Consider the following 17,909-nt stretch of genomic DNA (forward strand, 5'->3'; position numbering starts at 1 on the left):
ATAATACTTACCAAGATCTTTAATTTGGAAATTGCGAGGTAAACTACATCATTCATGTTGTAAGGAAATATAGATGTTTCTTTGGAGCGAGTAAATTAGATAATGCAGTATTTTGGTATGCTAAAAGGTAATTTGTTAGATACAAATCAAATGGGTCTAATAATAAAGATAATTCAAATTTTGCCAATCATTTAATAGAAATAAACATTCCTTTGGATTAAAAAATAATGTAAAAATAATTCATATTGCACCTAAAGGCCATAAACTTGACAAACTAGAAATTCTCGAAATTAATAGATTAAAAAATAAACCCGACGTAGAATTACTTAATGTACAGATAACACACATGAATTCTTCATTACTTTACCCATTGTAATATATTTTTACTAATGACTTTTTACCATTTGTTTTTCAAAAATCATAATTGACAATAATCTTACTCGCGAAGGTTGGGACACTAAAAATAAAATACTCATTAAAAAAGTATTATATCAACTCATTATAGTTAACCCGAATTTTTTTTGATAATGATCTTTAAGATAAAAATAACTTTATTTAATTTACTTTCATTTGATTTTGAATTATCTATCCTTACCTCAGTTTTGTATAAATACATTAAACTCCTTAATAAAGATACCAGTCTCGAAGATGTCGCGAAAGCGTTGAAACCGGTCACTGGATATTCCAAATTTGTGGAAAGTATCACTCGTCTTTTATTTATATAATAAATTACAATGAACTTCCATCAAGAATTTTCACTTACAAACTTAAATGTTTTAGATGCAAATCATTTTGGAGGCAAGATGAGTCTATTTATTTGACACTTAATATACATATATAATAAATATACATACAAGGGCGGGCATATTGCCTTAAGGCAATTTCTTCCTACCTACCCAAACCGTTCAGTTTGAGAAAATTATAAATACATGGACATATTGAATCTTACAATCTATTTTGAAAAGAGGAGGTGTGGAAAAATTCACTTTTGAATACATTTGTTAGTACAATTTGGGTTTGTGTAGGATTTATGAGTCCACATTTTTTTGTCCATGAAGAGATATGCTCGAGTGCAAGTGACATTACTCTATGTGTTTCAACAATGTCAACGGCTTCAAAATGAATATATAATTGCAAATCATCGGCATACAAATGGTACGAACGAGTCCGTATGAGTCTATAAATAAAAAAATTACCAACATAGTTCGATCTTGAATCTGGCTAGAACACCCCGGTAGAGAGGAGAAAAAGCCATTAAAAAAAAGATGGAGAAGAATTTTGTCATTTTTTCTGAATAAAGGTTTTTCCTTTTTTCCCATATTCTTTTTCACTGACTTAAATAAAATCGAATTCTATTTCCTAAGTGAGAGTCTGATTTTTTATAAGAATTTAATTAAATTGAGTAAGAAAAGTAGACAAATTTAATATAAAAAATCATTGTGATTGATAGATATACCAAATAGTCTTTTTGATAAATACAATAAAACATCAGATTCTTTGTTTAGTTCTATAATTTTATTTATTGACAGTGCTTTCGCCGAAGTAGGCATCTTGGTCACATGTTACCTTAAAATATTTTGCCACAGATTCATGTGTTTAAGTCGTCCTCATGGTGTAATGGTCAGCGCGTTTGCTTACCATGCTGAGATCCATTCCCGGCATGGTTGATATGAAATATTTATTTAAAAGGGTGTTTTCACACCAGAATATTTCATAGTCCCTGGACTGGTACCTGAAGAGTAAGACTGATCACCTTCATGTAACAAAAATGATCAAGATACACGGCAATTGATGTACCAATGCAATGCCCTATGCACCATTAGGCACAGAAAGGGAATGAGATTTATGTGTTAACTTTTCTGCCATAAAATGGATAATCTATTATATCTAACCACGTTATGTTATACATCCTCATTTTGATGTACTCATCACGTGTTCTCTAATGCTTCTACTACCATCACCTCATTCTCCCATAGGTGTAGGTGAGATGATGGAACCCCACACATGTCTACCCTGGCATACGTTTCTAGCTTTTTCAACATACACACATCTCGTAATACATGCCCTTCGGTTGCGTCTGCTTTTGACATGACCAGACTTAAGATTTCGGTTTATCTGATCATGCCATATCTTTCTTAGTCGTCCTCGTCCTACATTGCGCCTTACCTTATTTTACCCAAATTTAAGTTTCAAGAGCAAACTTTTCTCCCATAAAAATGGACTGTTTTGTCTGTGTTAGGGTAGATGAAGAATAGATTTTTATGTGGAAAAAAAAAACTAATTCTAGGAGTGTTTTCGATTTAGTAGCTACTCTCAATAAACAATCCTGAGTAAAGAAATGTCCCCTTCTTAGTGTAGTGGTTTGGGCATTTACCTATCATACTTGAGACCTCAGGTTTGATTCCTGGATAGGTTGGCGTGAAATATTTTTTTTAAAGATGGTTTTACATTGAAATATCTCATTGTTCCTGGACTAGCATCTGAAGCCCAACACTGAACACCTTACCCCCGGTAACAAATGATCTAGATGCGTTGCATTTAGCATAAAAATGCAGTGCCCTATGCACCATTAGGTGTGAATAAGGGATTGATGCTTCACAAACTAGATTCTATTATCAACAATGTTTGAGTATGTCCAAATGCTTGCAGACTGGCTGGATTTCCTCCCTAGGGAGTTATTCATATTTAAATTTATTTCAACAGACGGAAAAAAAAATTGAGAAGGGAATATGGAAGTCTAGGCATTTACAGGGCAAATATGAATAACTCCCTAGGGAGAAAATCCAGCCAGTCTGCAAGCATTTGGACATACTCACACATAGTTGAATTAACTACCTGGTAAAAGAAGTATAAAAATTGGAAAATTGTTTTCAAGCGTTGCCTAGTAGGTGATTTGGTTCAGCCGGATGAATCTCACCGACGTGATAAAGGTTTCAGCTCTTTTACTTCACAAAAGTCAACAGATGGAAGAGTTGAGGAAATGTGGATGTTCAAACATGGGCAGGATGGTGAATGTTACAGTGTGTAAAGTGGCCACTTAAACCAGCCAATGACAGGTCATAAGCCCTGTAAATGCCTAGACTTCCATATTCTCTTCTCAATTTATTTATTTTCCCACTGTTGAAATAAATTTAGATTCTATTATGTCTGTCCCTAATTCAAAATTACCTTATGATCTTATCTCCTTAAACTTATAAAAATAGAGTTTACATTTAAAACGTAAATGATTACCAGCTTTGAAGGCACCTACTTAGGGAAAGTGCATGTTGATTAATATATAAAATAGTAAAAATGCAGTTTGATATGTACATCAAAATTAAGGTTGTAGAGTTAGGACGATTTACATAGCGCCATTTTTACTGAAATCATTGAAAGACCCTATACAATAAAAATTCTAACATGACTTTCAAGATTAAAAAGATCACAAGCAATAGGGATTCTACTTTTTCGCTAACTTATGTAAAATATAGTAACATATAAGAACACGGCCCAGAGAGTTAAGAGTTCTTTCTTTTATTTACATAAAAAAAATATGGTAATTTTAAGACAGAGACTAACTAGTATTAGCTGATAAATCATTTATTACCTCAAATATACTGTCTCCCTGTCAGAGATTGAACACGTATAACTGTTACTAATGATATTTTCTATCTTAAAATTGCTTCTATAATAAATATTTTATTTTCGGCTAATTTACGCAGCACCATTTTGGTTTTAAAAAAACACCCTAAGAGTGCAATAACTCCATCTTTATCTATATACCCACATAAATTTATAAGGTTTTTCTGGAAATTTTATGCGTATACCAATTTTTTTTATTACATTATTTTTTGGTGTTCTATATTTTGGTGCTTCATTTTAGTGATTCACATACTCTGAACAGTTCTGCCCTGCTAAGCCTAAAAGACATAACTGAAAAAAAAATATTATGCTAGATATTCAATAATTTCACATATTTCATACGCCAACAAGTCATTTCTGCTTCTCAAATGCGAGATATTCTCTTGTAAAAAAAAATAACATGTAAGAAGATATTAGATCAGAAAGTGTAGTCCACAATTTACAATTCATCAGATATGACTTTAGAGCTAAGCAGGGCAGATACATTAAGTTTCACTGGTGCAGCAATGGTTTGTTTTGTACTTTGAGTAATATGCCACGGGCTAATAGTCGCCCATATGGACAAAAATCGTTTTATGATTATCAACCGCAAAGTTAGCTACAGTTTATAGAAATACAACGGGCGATAGGTATCCAGGTTACAAATTGCGAGTGAAAACTGAAACCGTCTGTTACACGTTTGTTGTTAAACTAACCAAACCAAAAATTTGGAAAGCTTTTGTTCTATGCAATAGAGCTTCTCTATAAGCGGGAGTGAATTATTACTCTGAGGTTTTGTATGTGTTTGTAAATGCATTACTTGTAATCGGTCATTCCTACCATTGTCATCTATACATGAACAGTATAAAATAAATAGAATGTACTTATGGGTATACTTACTGTAATAGAGCAAAAATTTCTAAGAAAGCCATCTGTTGTATGCTGACAATAAAGTTATATTAGCAATAAGTATTTGTGAAAAATAGACTAATGTATGCTTGGAGAGCAAGTTGGTGATGAATAAAAGTCAGTGATTGAATTTGAAAGGGGATAAAAGATTATAGTGCAAAATAAATGAAAATATTATTATCTTGAGCAGAATCAGCATATCTGCGAAGCACATTTTCTAAACTAACTATCACAAAGATGGAAAAAGAGTAAATGAGAGCAATATAATAAATGGATGACTAAATACAGAAATAGGTCATAGAAATATAATGTCAATTGAAGCTACAGTTTTTTCATGACTAGAAGAAAATGGCTCCAAAATTTTAATATTTAGGTAAATAATAAGGATGCAAAAGTATTGCACTACCATACATTCACGGAGACTGGACCGCTGTGCACGTGCACACAACGAGCCAACTGGGTGATATCGCATGATTGGTCCATTTCACGTGGAAAAAATCTACACGGCATAATAAAATACAATACGGTAGATCGATATTTATTTATTCAATGCCTGGAAAATGCAATTAACAGTATAGTACACGAGACAGACTAATCTCCAGTTGACTTCCTTTTGAAGGATTTTTACCTGAGAGTACTCGCTAAATTTAAATAATGATTTTGATAAAATTATCATTCAAAAAATCTCTTTAGTTAAGTATTGCTATATTATTTGAATCGAGTTGTGGTCCCGCGGCTAGTGTTGCAGACTCACTCGGTCCGAATCCCACTCTACCCCAACTTGATTTCCATTTTCTAATAGCGAGTTATTTTCAACTCATTAAAAGTGGTCACCAAAATTGAAATATTTGGGTAAATTAACACATTTTAATTTTTTTAAATAATGTACTGAGGTGTTTTTATTGAAATCATTAACTATAGTTTTGTAGAAGAAAAAAACGAAAAATATAAGTATTATCAAGTGTAAATAGGTACAATTGAGTCTAATAAACGTCAATTCAATATTAAATTACCGTGCCGTTTAGATTAAGATATGTGTGAAATAGGCTATTCTCCATCGGATATCACACAGCTGGTTTGTTTATTTAGAAATTCTTGTACTAATGAACAGACTTCACCTTACTTGCTTTTAAAAATAAAACATTCACTGATAAAATATTATTAATATTCAAGACGTTAACTCTGTGGTCAAACATTTTACTTATTTCATCAATGACCTCCGGGAGCACCGAATAACTGACACTTTATATTTCAAAGATCCATTGGGATTGTGTGCATGAAGTTTTCTGAATTTATTGTAATTTAATTTAGCAATACAGCTATAAACCAAAATGAGAATTTTCTTCAATGGAAATATCCAGCAGGCAGTTTTCAATGTTGAAAAACGAATGCTCATCAATTAAGAAAATAATTCAAGATTAAAGATAACATAAAAATATCTCCACTTCAATTTCTTGGCATACTTAACGGAAAATTCTAGACATTTAGATTATTATCGTCCACACAGAAATTAAATGCAGTGATTGAATTACCTCAAATATTAACTAAAGAAACAGACATTACCTGCATAAAGAAAACAAGCAGTAGGGCTTTATAATTTTATTTTAGTCACGTACAGAATCACTTTTTCTCTTTTTTAGGTTTAGCACTGCCTGCTTTCATTACTTTTACAACAATCTTTTGTTCTTCAATAAGGAAAGCTCGCACGATCCTTTCCTTGACGCACTTGTGGCAGAGAACACCTCCGTACACCCTGGTGACGGTCTTCTTCCTTCTGGACATGCGGGAACGTTCCATGGGACGTGCTGGAGTGATACCCCTTAGCCTCTCTTTACACTGACCACATCTCGGCACCCTCTTAGGTTTCTTCAGGTATTGATATACCAATTTTCCACCAGGAGTACGGACACTGAGTGGAAAAATTACAAATTAAAAAACAAACTTTTAAAACAGTTATAAAACAAATACTAATGTTTTGGGTTTGACATTTTTAGGTTATGAAAAATGAAGCTGCGTAATAACAGTGATTGATGAATAAAGAACGCTGACAAGAAAAACCAAAATCCACTTGCAATACAACAGGGGCAACTGTAACATATCAGTATGATACTTACACACGTCTCCTGTTGGATTTGGAGTTGTACGACAAACGTCGCCGGAACGTCAGGCGTTGGACCATCTTGAACCTAAAATACCAATCAACAATTAAACACTAAATAACGATAAACGACTTTCGATTAAATAACACTAAATTTATGAAGTATTAGTAACGATTGCTATGGATTTCGATGAAAATTTTAAAAAGAAATCACTCGCCTGTCAGATGGCGCACGGAAAAGGAAGTAAACAAGGACGAATATAGAAGTTGCCAAATTACAAAAAAAATATTCCTCACATTAATTTAATTAAGATAAGAACCATGAAATAAAGATAGGTACCATACACATATATAGATATTTATGTTGTTTTTACATTTTTTTTCCATATTATTGAATACATTATTTTTAAAATGTTTGTTTGCCATTCAAAAGTATTTGAATTGTATACCATTTGAAGGCTAACGGCTGTAAAAAAAAGAGAATAGATTGCATTGGAATAGTAAAATTATCATAAAAATGTATCTTAATAATAAATAAAACTGAATGTTACACATTACTTTTTTATTTAATGTGGCTATCATTACTTTATTAACATAGTCTAATTGAAATGGAAAACATTTCAGAAGAGGGAAAATGGATGTCAGGTTGAAGTGGCCACTTTACACACTGCATAACATTCACCGTTCTATCTATGTTTGAACATCCACAACTCTTCAATTCTTCTAACAGTTGATTTTTCTGAAAGTAAAAGAGCTGAAACCTTTATTGATGCGGGTGAGATTCACCTAACTCAATTATTTCACCCACACACTATAGGCAACGTCTGAAAATATTTTTAAACTTCTTCTCAAGCCATTTGGTTTAATTAAAAATAAAACATTTTTTCAAAACCTTTTGTAGACCAGGACCGTATTTAACCATCTAAGAAGTTTTAAGGATTGGCATATTACAACAGAGATAGACAACATTTTAGAAAAGGTATCTTGTGTGTCTAGGCATTAACAGGGCTTACGACATGTCATTGGCTGGTTTAAGTCAAGAATATTGCCTATGTGAAAGCGTCAAATAATGTGGGAGGACGCTAACTTTGATAAACTATATACAGTTTCTGAAAATTGTGTAGATGTGGAAATCACGATCATTAGGCAGAATGGTGAGTGATTAACGAACAGCATTAAACCAAACAGTGCATGAAATGGTTACTTAAACCAGCCAATGACAGGTCATAAGTACTTATTGTTCTTTGTTTTTTATGGCCTTTTCACCTCCCAACTCGGATATTCTGGCCTGTGTCGAGTTTTCGTTTTTTCGTTTATTTAGATATTTGCACATGTGTTACAACACCTACTAGGGTTAGTAATATATACTAGTAAGTGAGTTAGTATTTAATATTTAGAAAACTTTACATAATATACAACATAGTTACATCTTAAAACCATCTATAACTAGATATTTGCTGAAAATTTTATATGCATGTTTATTAGGTGAGGATAGGAGAGTAATAATATGAATAGAGAATGGGATGTTAATATCAGAGAAGTCAGACAGGAAATCAGGATAGCAATCATTTTAGGGGCATGGATAAAAAAACATGGTTCAAATCTTCCAATCAAAATATTATACGTCCAAAAAACATTATTTTCTTTCCAAATCTATTTCTTTTGGTATTTAAACGAAAATAACACTGATGGCTCAGTAGCTGTAAGACGTATTGGCATTTGAGATGATTTTCAAGACCAAGGGTGCTTTATAATATTATGTAAATTATCAAAAAAAGTATCGTTTCTTTATCTCAACGATTGAATGGTGCACTTTAGTTTTTATATTTATAAGATATTATTCTCAATTTGCACCTATAAACTGGCAATACTTTGATTTGTGTACAAACTTCTCGAAAAATGGCGACTTTTTGCCGCTTTTGTATGTTTTGTTTTTGTAATTTTCATAATAATATATAATAAATAATAAAAATAAGAGTTTTATTGCTCTCCACATTTGAAGTGAAGTGGTTTTTGTGGATTAACCAGACATTTCTTTCAAACTTTTATGGGTAAGTTTATATATATACTTTAACTTAATTTATGGATAGGATAACATTTGTTTGTACTAATGCGAACACCATTTAAATTGTGTATTTATGTTTGACATAATATGTTTTCACTTTAAACGACAAAGGTTAATATGTTCCCATAAAAAATAATTATATTATATTTAATTTATTTTTATGATAATAAAATTGGACGTGAATCACTGACGTATAATATGTGCCATACGAGTTTGACAGTAGAGCGTTTTTCATACATTAAAAAAATTTAAAAACTATTTTATGCATAGTCAACAATTCGAAACGAATATTGAACTCTCTACCGGTTGACATTGATTTAATTTGGTAGTCAATTTCTTGCTGATACCCAAACGTTAGTAACGTTGGCTTGTCTGCCTCATTCTCGACATTACTAAATACAGCATTCAAACTTTATTTATCCTGATGCATTTTTTTTCTTTATCTAAAATTATAATTACTACAAAACAAAATGTTAATTGAATGCAGGTAATATTTACTTTCTATCCTATTTAGTATTTTGTGTTAATTTAAGTTATTCCTATTGTAGATGTGTTGTTACAAACAAATGTACAATAAGACAAGATGAATCTCGAATTATTGGAATCGTTCGGTCAGAACTACCCCGAGGAGTTTGATGGTACGTTGGACTCGATCTCTCTGGCCGCCACATGCTCCTTCAACAAGCGGGGGACACTATTGGCCGTGGGATGCAACGACGGCCGTATCTTCATATGGGACTTCCTGACCAGAGGCATCGCCAAGTCCATCTCCGCCCACGTTCACCCTGTGTGCAGCCTGAGCTGGTCTCGCAACTGCCAGAAGCTACTCTCCGCCTCCACGGACCACAATGTTTGTATCTGGGACGTCCTCACTGGAGAGTGCGAACAACACTTCAGGTTCCCCACTTCCATCCTCCGAGTGCAGTTTGATCCGCGCAACGACAAGAGATTCCTCGTGTGTCCTATGAAGCACGCCGCCCTCTTGCTCGACCTCGAAGGCGATTACAAGATCTTACCGCTCGACGAAGATGGGGATGTTAACATTATAGCATCCTTCGATAGGAGAGGAGACAACGTGTACACTGGCAATGCCAAGGGACGAATCCTAATTCTAGATTCCCAATCTTTAGAAATTAAGGCGAGTTTTAGAATAACTATCGGAACATCTAGTACTACGGGAATCAAAAGTATCGAATTTGCCAGAAGAGGAGAATGTTTTCTTGTTAATACCTCGGATAGAGTTATCCGAGTTTACAACGCCATAAATGTTCTCAACTGTGGTAAGAACGGCGAACCAGAGCCGATACAAAAACTACAAGACTTAGTAAATAAAACCACGTGGAAGAAGTGTTGCTTCTCCGGTGACGGGGAGTATATCTGCGCGGGCTCCGCTCGTCAGCACGCTTTGTACATATGGGAAAAGTCCATCGGAAACTTGGTCAAAATATTACACGGTACAAAAGGAGAATTACTTTTAGATGTCGTGTGGCATCCCGTTAGACCGATCATAGCGAGCATTAGTTCTGGCGTTGTTTCTATTTGGGCGCAGAATCAAGTGGAAAACTGGTCCGCCTTCGCTCCTGACTTCAAGGAGTTGGATGAAAATGTGGAATACGAGGAAAGAGAATCCGAATTTGACGTGACTGATGAAGATAAATCAATTAATTTAGAAGGTGAAAATGTGCATGATGAGGAAACCGAAGTAGATGTAACAACTTGCGAACCGGTAGCTGCTTTCTGTAGTTCCGATGAGGAAGGGGACGGAGACAGCATGTTGTTGTTCTTACCGATAGCTCCCGAGATAGAAGATCCCGAAGATGGATGGGCTGCCACAGTAGATACGCAACTTCCCGTTGTTGAGTCCCCCGAAAAGTCTCCTCCGGCTAAAAAGAAAAAAGTTAAATTCTACGAAATACCCATTAAAATTAATTCCACCGAACCCCATCCGATGCTCACTGGGAAAGATAAGCAGCAAGCGGGTGGAAAGAAAAGTGCAGGACGACCCAGAAAATAAACAAGTGACATGGTCAATTCTAGTTTCTAGTCTTATTGAAGTGACCTCCGTTGAAAGTTATTTTTTATAATAATGCTTTAGTAATGGATAATCAATTAATGAAATGTGTAAATAAACCGTTGTGAAGTACTCTCAAAAATAATTTTCTGTACTCTGCCAGATTTGTAAAGTGCTACTTTAAATTAAATAAGTAAATCATAACTTGAGTTTGTTTGTTTTGTATTATATTCTATTGTTCTCCTTCCAAAATATTATCCTTATGATCGTAGAACAACGGCACGTGTGATTCTCTTCAACTTTACATGAGAGCAGATTTTTTTTGTTATAACTTGATAAGTTCAAAAGTATATACTTTGTTCCTTGGGTTAGTTTCAAACCTGAAATATGATGTCTTTCTAAAACCTTTTTAAGAATATAAAAGAAAGTCATTGTGGCTTTTTTTGCACATCCGTCGTTGTTGTACGACCACGACGATATGTTCCCCTTTCTAATCGTAGGTACAAGTGATATAATACGTCAAGTCATGAAAATATTAACCTTTGTCTAGACAGGTAAATAAAAAAATAAAAAAAGATAAATATCATCATCATCATCATACCTTGTCTGCACCCGATGGTGTATAGGGCCCTGTATTGGTATGCCGAATGCAGCATATATTGATTGTCTGATACATGAAGGTAAGGTGATCAGCCTAATGTTTCAGGTGCCAGTCCAGGAACATGAAATATTACAGTGTAGAATCAACTTAGCAATCAATATTTTACGTCTACATTTCCAAAAATCGAACTCAGGACCTCAAGCATGGTAGGCGAGTGCGCCAACCATTACTCTATGAGTCGTACGTATCTTCACTTGATGTCCTTGTTCAGGATTTTTACCTGAGAGCATCCATCAACCCGAAAGCACTCGTCCAGGATTCTGATTCTACTTCACACACAAACTGTATTCCTAATCAGCCGTGTCTTTCTATTATTTTATAAAAGCAACAGAATACAATACAACAAACATATCAAAACAACAAGCCTTATAATAAAGCTTACATAATATTTTTTACTGGATGAAATAATAACAGAGTTCAACTCGCGAAGTAAAAAAAAAAAACTTATGTTTGTCATATGTCGGTATTCTTTTTAATGGGATTATATTGCAATTAGATAATAAGAAACAATATGCATAACTATTTTTAAAAATATTTTCATTATCAAGATTGGCAGAAAACTCTCTAGTCTTGGGGAAATCAAATATTTTTTATTAAACTAAAAAAACTGACATGCGTCATGCATGCGTTAATTACTTAGAGTAATAATACGCCACTGGCTAATAGTCACCCTATTGCACTAAAATCATTATATGCTTATCAACTACGAAATTAGCTACAGTTTACCGCAATACAACGAGTGTAGGTACTTGAATCGAGAATTGCAAGCGCAAACCGAAACCGCCCATTACACGTTTTCTTATATGCAAAAGAGCTAAAGGGCTTCTCTAGCAAATTATTACTCTGATGTTATAGGTAGGTGATGTATTTCAGTAGCATTCCACATCAGTAAATGTTTTTTTTTTACCTCATAAAAATCAGCAGGTGGAAAAATTAAAAAAGTTTAAGAGAAATAACTAAAAGAAATTAAAGAAAGCTGAGGAAAATGTCTCATGCACTGGCGGCTCCTGACCGAAAATATTGGCAGTGCATTTCTTTAAATTTTGTCCACGTGTAAATTAAGTTTTATAATAATATGATAGGTCTGACGTGATAAACAAGCAATAGTCTGACAGCCCGCGCATCGGAACCAGAAACGCTAAATGCGCCCAACATAATATGCACATTATAGGTAACTAAATTCGTATTAATATCATGTCATTACGCATGTTCGAAGTGACATTACAAACGAACTTCAAACGTCAAATCGGCGCATGCGTTGGCAATGCCCAGAATATGTATATTATCTTCTCCCTCTAACGTACAATTCATCGGTATGAAGCATTGTCTGTCTCGCTCAAATGTCAATTTTAGGAGGTATGGTATATTTTATACAAATTCAGGGTAAAAGATTATGCAAAACAGAATATGCACTGGGACGATTGCGCAAGCTTAGACAAGATGAGAAAATCATCCACTAGAGTCGATTTCGCTAGATCTTTTGGCGCTCGTATTGAATATAATGATGTTTACTAGTATGAAATGCAGCAAATCCCTGTTTCTTTGTACCTAACGATAACATATTTTCATTATCAATAAAATTACTAATTTACTAACACATTTTTTTACTTAGCAGTGCACTGCACTTATGCACATACTAAGGAACCGCCTCTGGTCTCACGTATCGGAGAATTTTTTATATTTATTGAAAGTCTTTTTTCTTTCCGTTTCATGTATGTATTTAAAAAATTTATTTGCTTATTTCTTTTAAGTTTTATATCAAACCATAATTATTGTAATAATTGATATGAAAGTTATCTTATGTATAAAATAAATAATACACTGACACTCCGAATTTGTGCCTATTGGCCAGTGGAGTGGCTACATCCACAAATAAAAAAAATAAAAAAATGCAAATGGGCCTAGGAATGCTCAATCTATGTTTTAAAAAAACATTAATTAGAATCTTGATAATCTTGAATAGAATAGATTAATCTTGTTGGTCAAAAATGACCAATGCGTATTATTTATATTGAATGACAAATAATTATAAATAGCAAGTTAAATTGATAATAATAGAATCATGCATTGCATCACAGTGTTATCATTTTTACATTAACAGGAAGCACTTTCTCGTGACTTGTGTAAACAGATGGATGACCTTTACATTAAAAAATATATATATATTTTGCTTGTTAGGGAAAACAACCGTAATTCAATATTTATAAGAATAAAACAAAGCAAATAAATTTAGGAAAGAAAAGATAATAACAATTTTTATTCCAGTAAAATGACTAAATAGTGCAGAGCCAATTCTACCATATAAAATAAAAAGATATTTCATTTTCATATATCAATGTAGAGATAACTTACATAATAATATATAATGATAGTGACAAATGCACATGTAACTTTATAAACAATGTAAAAAATATAAGCTATCTGGAAATCGAAATCGATTGTACCTTGGACTGGACAATGCCCATAGATAATGTTTCAGCAAATAAATAAAAATAATGTTTTACATATTTAATACTGTAAGAAACATTCTTGACAAAAAAACTTTAAATCATGTACACTACTCAATGAGTCAAACCATTATAGATTACGGAATAATTTCTTGGGGTGGAGCCAGCAAAAGTGCTATGCATACCTTGGAAATAGCACAAAAGTATGTACTCAAGGCTCTACTTGGGGTCCCTATCAGAACACCCACAACCGAGGTGTTTGAACGAGTTGGTGTTCTGGACGTCACGCAACTGTACACTAGGGCACTTCTTGTTCACGCACATAAAAATGGTGGGAGTAAATATAATACAGTCTATGAAACAAAATAAAAAAGAGACAACTATTCATGCCACCTAAAATGGCAACATCGTTTGGTACGAGGAGTCATATGTACCTTGCTTCCAAAATTTACAACACTTAACCTCTTGATTCAAAATTCAATATAAGTAAACAGAAATTTAAATAATTTGTTAAAAAATAGCTTCTGTATTTGGCCACCTTACCAAACAGTAACCCCATTTATAATTTAAGTTTATATCCATAGAGTGTAATTTATTATATTATATGTATTTATTATGTACTAGAACATAATATAAAAATAATGTAAATGAATGCCTCGACATGGGTTATGCCCAGTGAGGTGTTCATATTGAAAAGAAAAAATAAAAAGTTTTATGTGAAATAAATAATATATTCATTATATTTGAAAAAAATTAAAAACTTCCTAATTTTTTTAAACTAAAATGCAAAACAACAATAGTAAAAAAAATATCAACCTGTAAAGAAAGAAGAAAAAAAAATAAAAATTTTCAATTGAGATGAAATGAAATAAATTGTCTTATATTATATAAAAATACTAACGGTAATTATGTGTATTTAAGGGTTTGTGGGTGCAGGGTTGGGTGTGGGTTTATACTTGTGTACATGTATACACTTACATGGATATACTTGTATACATGAAAAAATAAAATGTAAAAACAAATTATAGAGAAACAGAATTTGTAAAGAATGATTGTTTAACAACTGTTATTCTGAATGTAGATTTACTACCATTAAATAGATTCGATATCTGCTCTTACTTAAAAAGCCTGACTAATGAAATCGAGTTTAGATAAGTCCGCCTTGTTGTGTAGTGGTTGACGCGTTTGCCAGCGATTCTTTTGGTTCTGGGTTTGATTCCTGGCAGGGTGGACATGAAATATTGATTTTAAACATTTTTGAACTGTAATATTTCATTGTTCCTGGACTGGCACCTGAACCTAGGGGAAAAGGGCTGAACTTCCTCGTTGGCTCTTTTGTAAAGCTGCTACATGTCGCTTAGTAGTTTTTTCCTTTCCAGCGTCGATAGTAATTTTAGCTCAGTTAAAATATAAGTGGCATGATCAGATAAACCAAAATCTTACGTCTGGTCATGGCAGGCAGATCCGAAGGGCATGTATGACAAGAAGTATGAATGTGGAAGAAGCTAGAAATGTATGTCAGGCTAGACGTGTGTGGTGGTCCGTTCTCTCTGCCTATCCCTACGGGGAAATGGCATAATGGTAGTAGTAGTAGAATATAAGTAAAAATTGTAAAGCGCTTTTGAGGCGATTTTTCACGAAAATGGCGTTGGCGCGTGCTTAACCCTTTCAGTACCAGAGCGATACTAGCCAGTATTTTTTTTGCATTAATGGATTCTATGATTTTTTATCATATTTTTACAAAAACAAAAAACAAGAAAAGTTATGTAGTTTACAAAAAAAATCATGTACTTGAGGAATGACTTTGGGGCTTAGGGGTGTAAAATAAAGGAACACAGTACCAAAGGCATATATCATTATTTCATATTTTATATAAAAAGAAAACTACAAAATACATAATTGTTTAAATGTTTTCTTTCCTTTTTTAATATTAAGTTCATAGATTGTTAAAATTTGTTTAAATTTTTATTGTTTAAATGTATACTATGTATTGTTACAAGAAATGTACTATTTTTTTTATGTACCGTCCCAAATGAGTTTTCTCGTACAACTCCTGGGAATATAATATCATGATATTCATGTCTTATATGTTTTATTAATAAATAAAAAATAAAAAAAAATTCTTATGTTATATTTACAATACAAAGCTTTAAAAAAAATTAAACATTTATGTGTTAAAAAAAAAAAGAATTAATTAAGTAAGGAATCTTACAAAACAATTTCTATTTTTAAAAGACTAAGAGCCACACCACACTTCTGGCATTAGATTAATGACCTTTGACGTACAGCTTACACCTTTACTGTTTGTCAATCAAGGTAGGCCCATGCCTCTAACCATCATATCTGATCTCGGCTATAAGACGCATGGCAGCCAGAGTACGGTTTTATTTGGTACTGGGTCCTACTTCATCCGCAAAACAAAAAGGTCGACCTCTTTTTTGAGTTTCATCTCGTATAGACATAAGCGCCTTAGCAATTTCCACACGAAATTCTATCAAGACCTTGGATTTCTTACCTAATTGACAAGAATGACGTTTATACAACGGCCAAGCACTAACCACACTCATGTCAATTAGATGAAATACAATTCGAATATATAATCTTTTGCTTTTTAAGTCTATACGGTAAAACTCTAACACATTGTTGGGGTAAATCCCACCAATAAACCTATTATATTCAGCAATGATAGCGGGACAAGGTACATCAACATGGACAGAATCTGCCTGCGACCATCGTCTTACAGTCGTTATAGGGTTGTGTCCCAGATACAACATAAACGGGCTTCCGAACGAACCCTGAGTATCCGAAGAATCCTCTAAATATTCCATCTCCAGATAGACATCCTCACTGTCTGATCCTCACTGTCTGATTCCCACTCAACATCGAAGATATCGCCTTCCAGCATAACAGTAATTTCATCATGCGTCATGCCATTATTATCTGTAAAAAATGCACAAAATCATATTAAATACATGTCTTCTTAAAATTCCTACGTATAAACCAATATATACGTTTTTAATTAGTGATTTAAATTAATACCAAATCACCTAGAAAGTTGGTATGTACCTAGCATACTCGTACAACACCCTTTGACTACCAATGTAATTCCAGAAGTACATAAATTTATTGATCGAAAAATGATACATTTAAACCTTAAAATTATATAAAAAGTCTATACATCGATAAACTATTAAAACAATATTCTCAATACGTAAAAGTAATATCTTACCTTATAAAACAGTTTAAATCCTTGTAACGCCAAGCCAGTTTGAATCTCTAAAACCTTAGTTTTAAAACCCAAATGACAGGACAAGCGTGGGCTACAAAAATAAGAACTATATTTTTCATGTAGAATATACATTTGACTAGATGTGTACAAAAAATGAGGTAGGTTGGTTAAAAAACTAACGAGATATTATTATTTTTCTTCGTGTACCTAAGGAATGACGCTGGTAGTGAAAGGGTTAAACACATGCTAAGCATTTGAGCGATCACAATGAACAATTATGAACATGCTTAAGTTATCGCAGTCATAAGTCAACGCTCGTGCCGGTCTGTTTTTTGTTTTCCTCGTAAATAAATACAGTTCACTGGCGAAAAATCGGCGTTTACTATATAAATAGTAAACGTTTACTATATAAAAAATAATACAATATATTGCATTTGCAAAATAGTAAGGAGTATCTAATACAAAAAGTGAAAATTAAATCCCAATTCCTATTGCGACTGCTTTTCTTGACATTTGGCTTGCCAACCGCCGACTAAATGCAATAAATAGCATGATAAATAATAAACAAATAAATAAAAATAGCGGTTTTGGAATATTTTCCATATATACACCGGTAAAATTTAAATATGTGATTGCGCAGCAGGATTATACGTCGCGAAACGTAAATATTTTGACATTTAATATTAGATGTTCACGGATGTTCCATTGTGATCGCGACTACGATAAACAACCATGGTGAGGAATTGTTATCACGTCGATAGTTATTTGTGATTGAGCTACTGGGGTGATATTCCAAACGCTCTTTTTTCGCGTATTTTGTATGTAAATAGTGCTTTATACGGCTGCGAGAGCGGTTTAGTATAGCACCGCTGGTCCTTAGAGTTTAAGA

The 17,909-nt window shown here is 33.2% G+C and overlaps 3 protein-coding genes across 4 annotated transcripts in view; 2 read left to right on the forward strand and 1 right to left on the reverse strand.

Annotated features, from left to right (window-relative positions):
- Positions 1–6,093: 6,093 nt before the first annotated feature.
- On the reverse strand, positions 6,094–6,857 carry LOC148277635 (large ribosomal subunit protein eL34-like). The gene is made up of 3 exons (XM_088232620.1): positions 6,826–6,857; positions 6,624–6,695; positions 6,094–6,418 (listed from the first exon to the last, which is right to left on the reverse strand). Exons 2-3 carry the CDS (start codon positions 6,686–6,688, stop codon positions 6,130–6,132), a joined length of 354 nt encoding a protein of 117 aa, XP_088088746.1. The 5' UTR covers positions 6,689–6,695; positions 6,826–6,857; the 3' UTR covers positions 6,094–6,129.
- A 1,662-nt stretch (positions 6,858–8,519) lies between these two features.
- On the forward strand, positions 8,520–10,884 carry Rbbp5 (retinoblastoma binding protein 5). 2 transcript variants are annotated; one of them, XM_088232609.1, is made up of 2 exons: positions 8,520–8,658; positions 9,221–10,884. In XM_088232609.1, the coding sequence occupies exon 2, from the start codon at positions 9,256–9,258 to the stop codon at positions 10,684–10,686; it is 1,431 nt and encodes a 476-aa protein (XP_088088735.1). In that variant the 5' UTR covers positions 8,520–8,658; positions 9,221–9,255; the 3' UTR covers positions 10,687–10,884. The 2 variants fall into 2 exon arrangements, with proteins under 2 accessions (XP_088088735.1, XP_088088736.1); XM_088232610.1 differs by lacking the exon at positions 8,520–8,658 and adding an exon at positions 8,693–8,783.
- tkv (serine/threonine receptor kinase thickveins) overlaps positions 8,521–17,909 on the forward strand; it is a 120,804-nt gene continuing 111,415 nt past the window's right edge. The window contains exon 1 of the mRNA XM_088232607.1: positions 8,521–8,658. The gene's annotated coding sequence lies outside the window, so the exon portion shown is untranslated. The remainder of the gene's footprint in view (positions 8,659–17,909) is intronic.

This window comes from Micrasema longulum, unplaced genomic scaffold (assembly GCF_059751315.1).
Source record: "Micrasema longulum isolate JH-2025_06_02 unplaced genomic scaffold, ASM5975131v1 h1tg001000l, whole genome shotgun sequence".
Lineage (NCBI taxonomy): Eukaryota > Metazoa > Arthropoda > Insecta > Trichoptera > Brachycentridae > Micrasema > Micrasema longulum.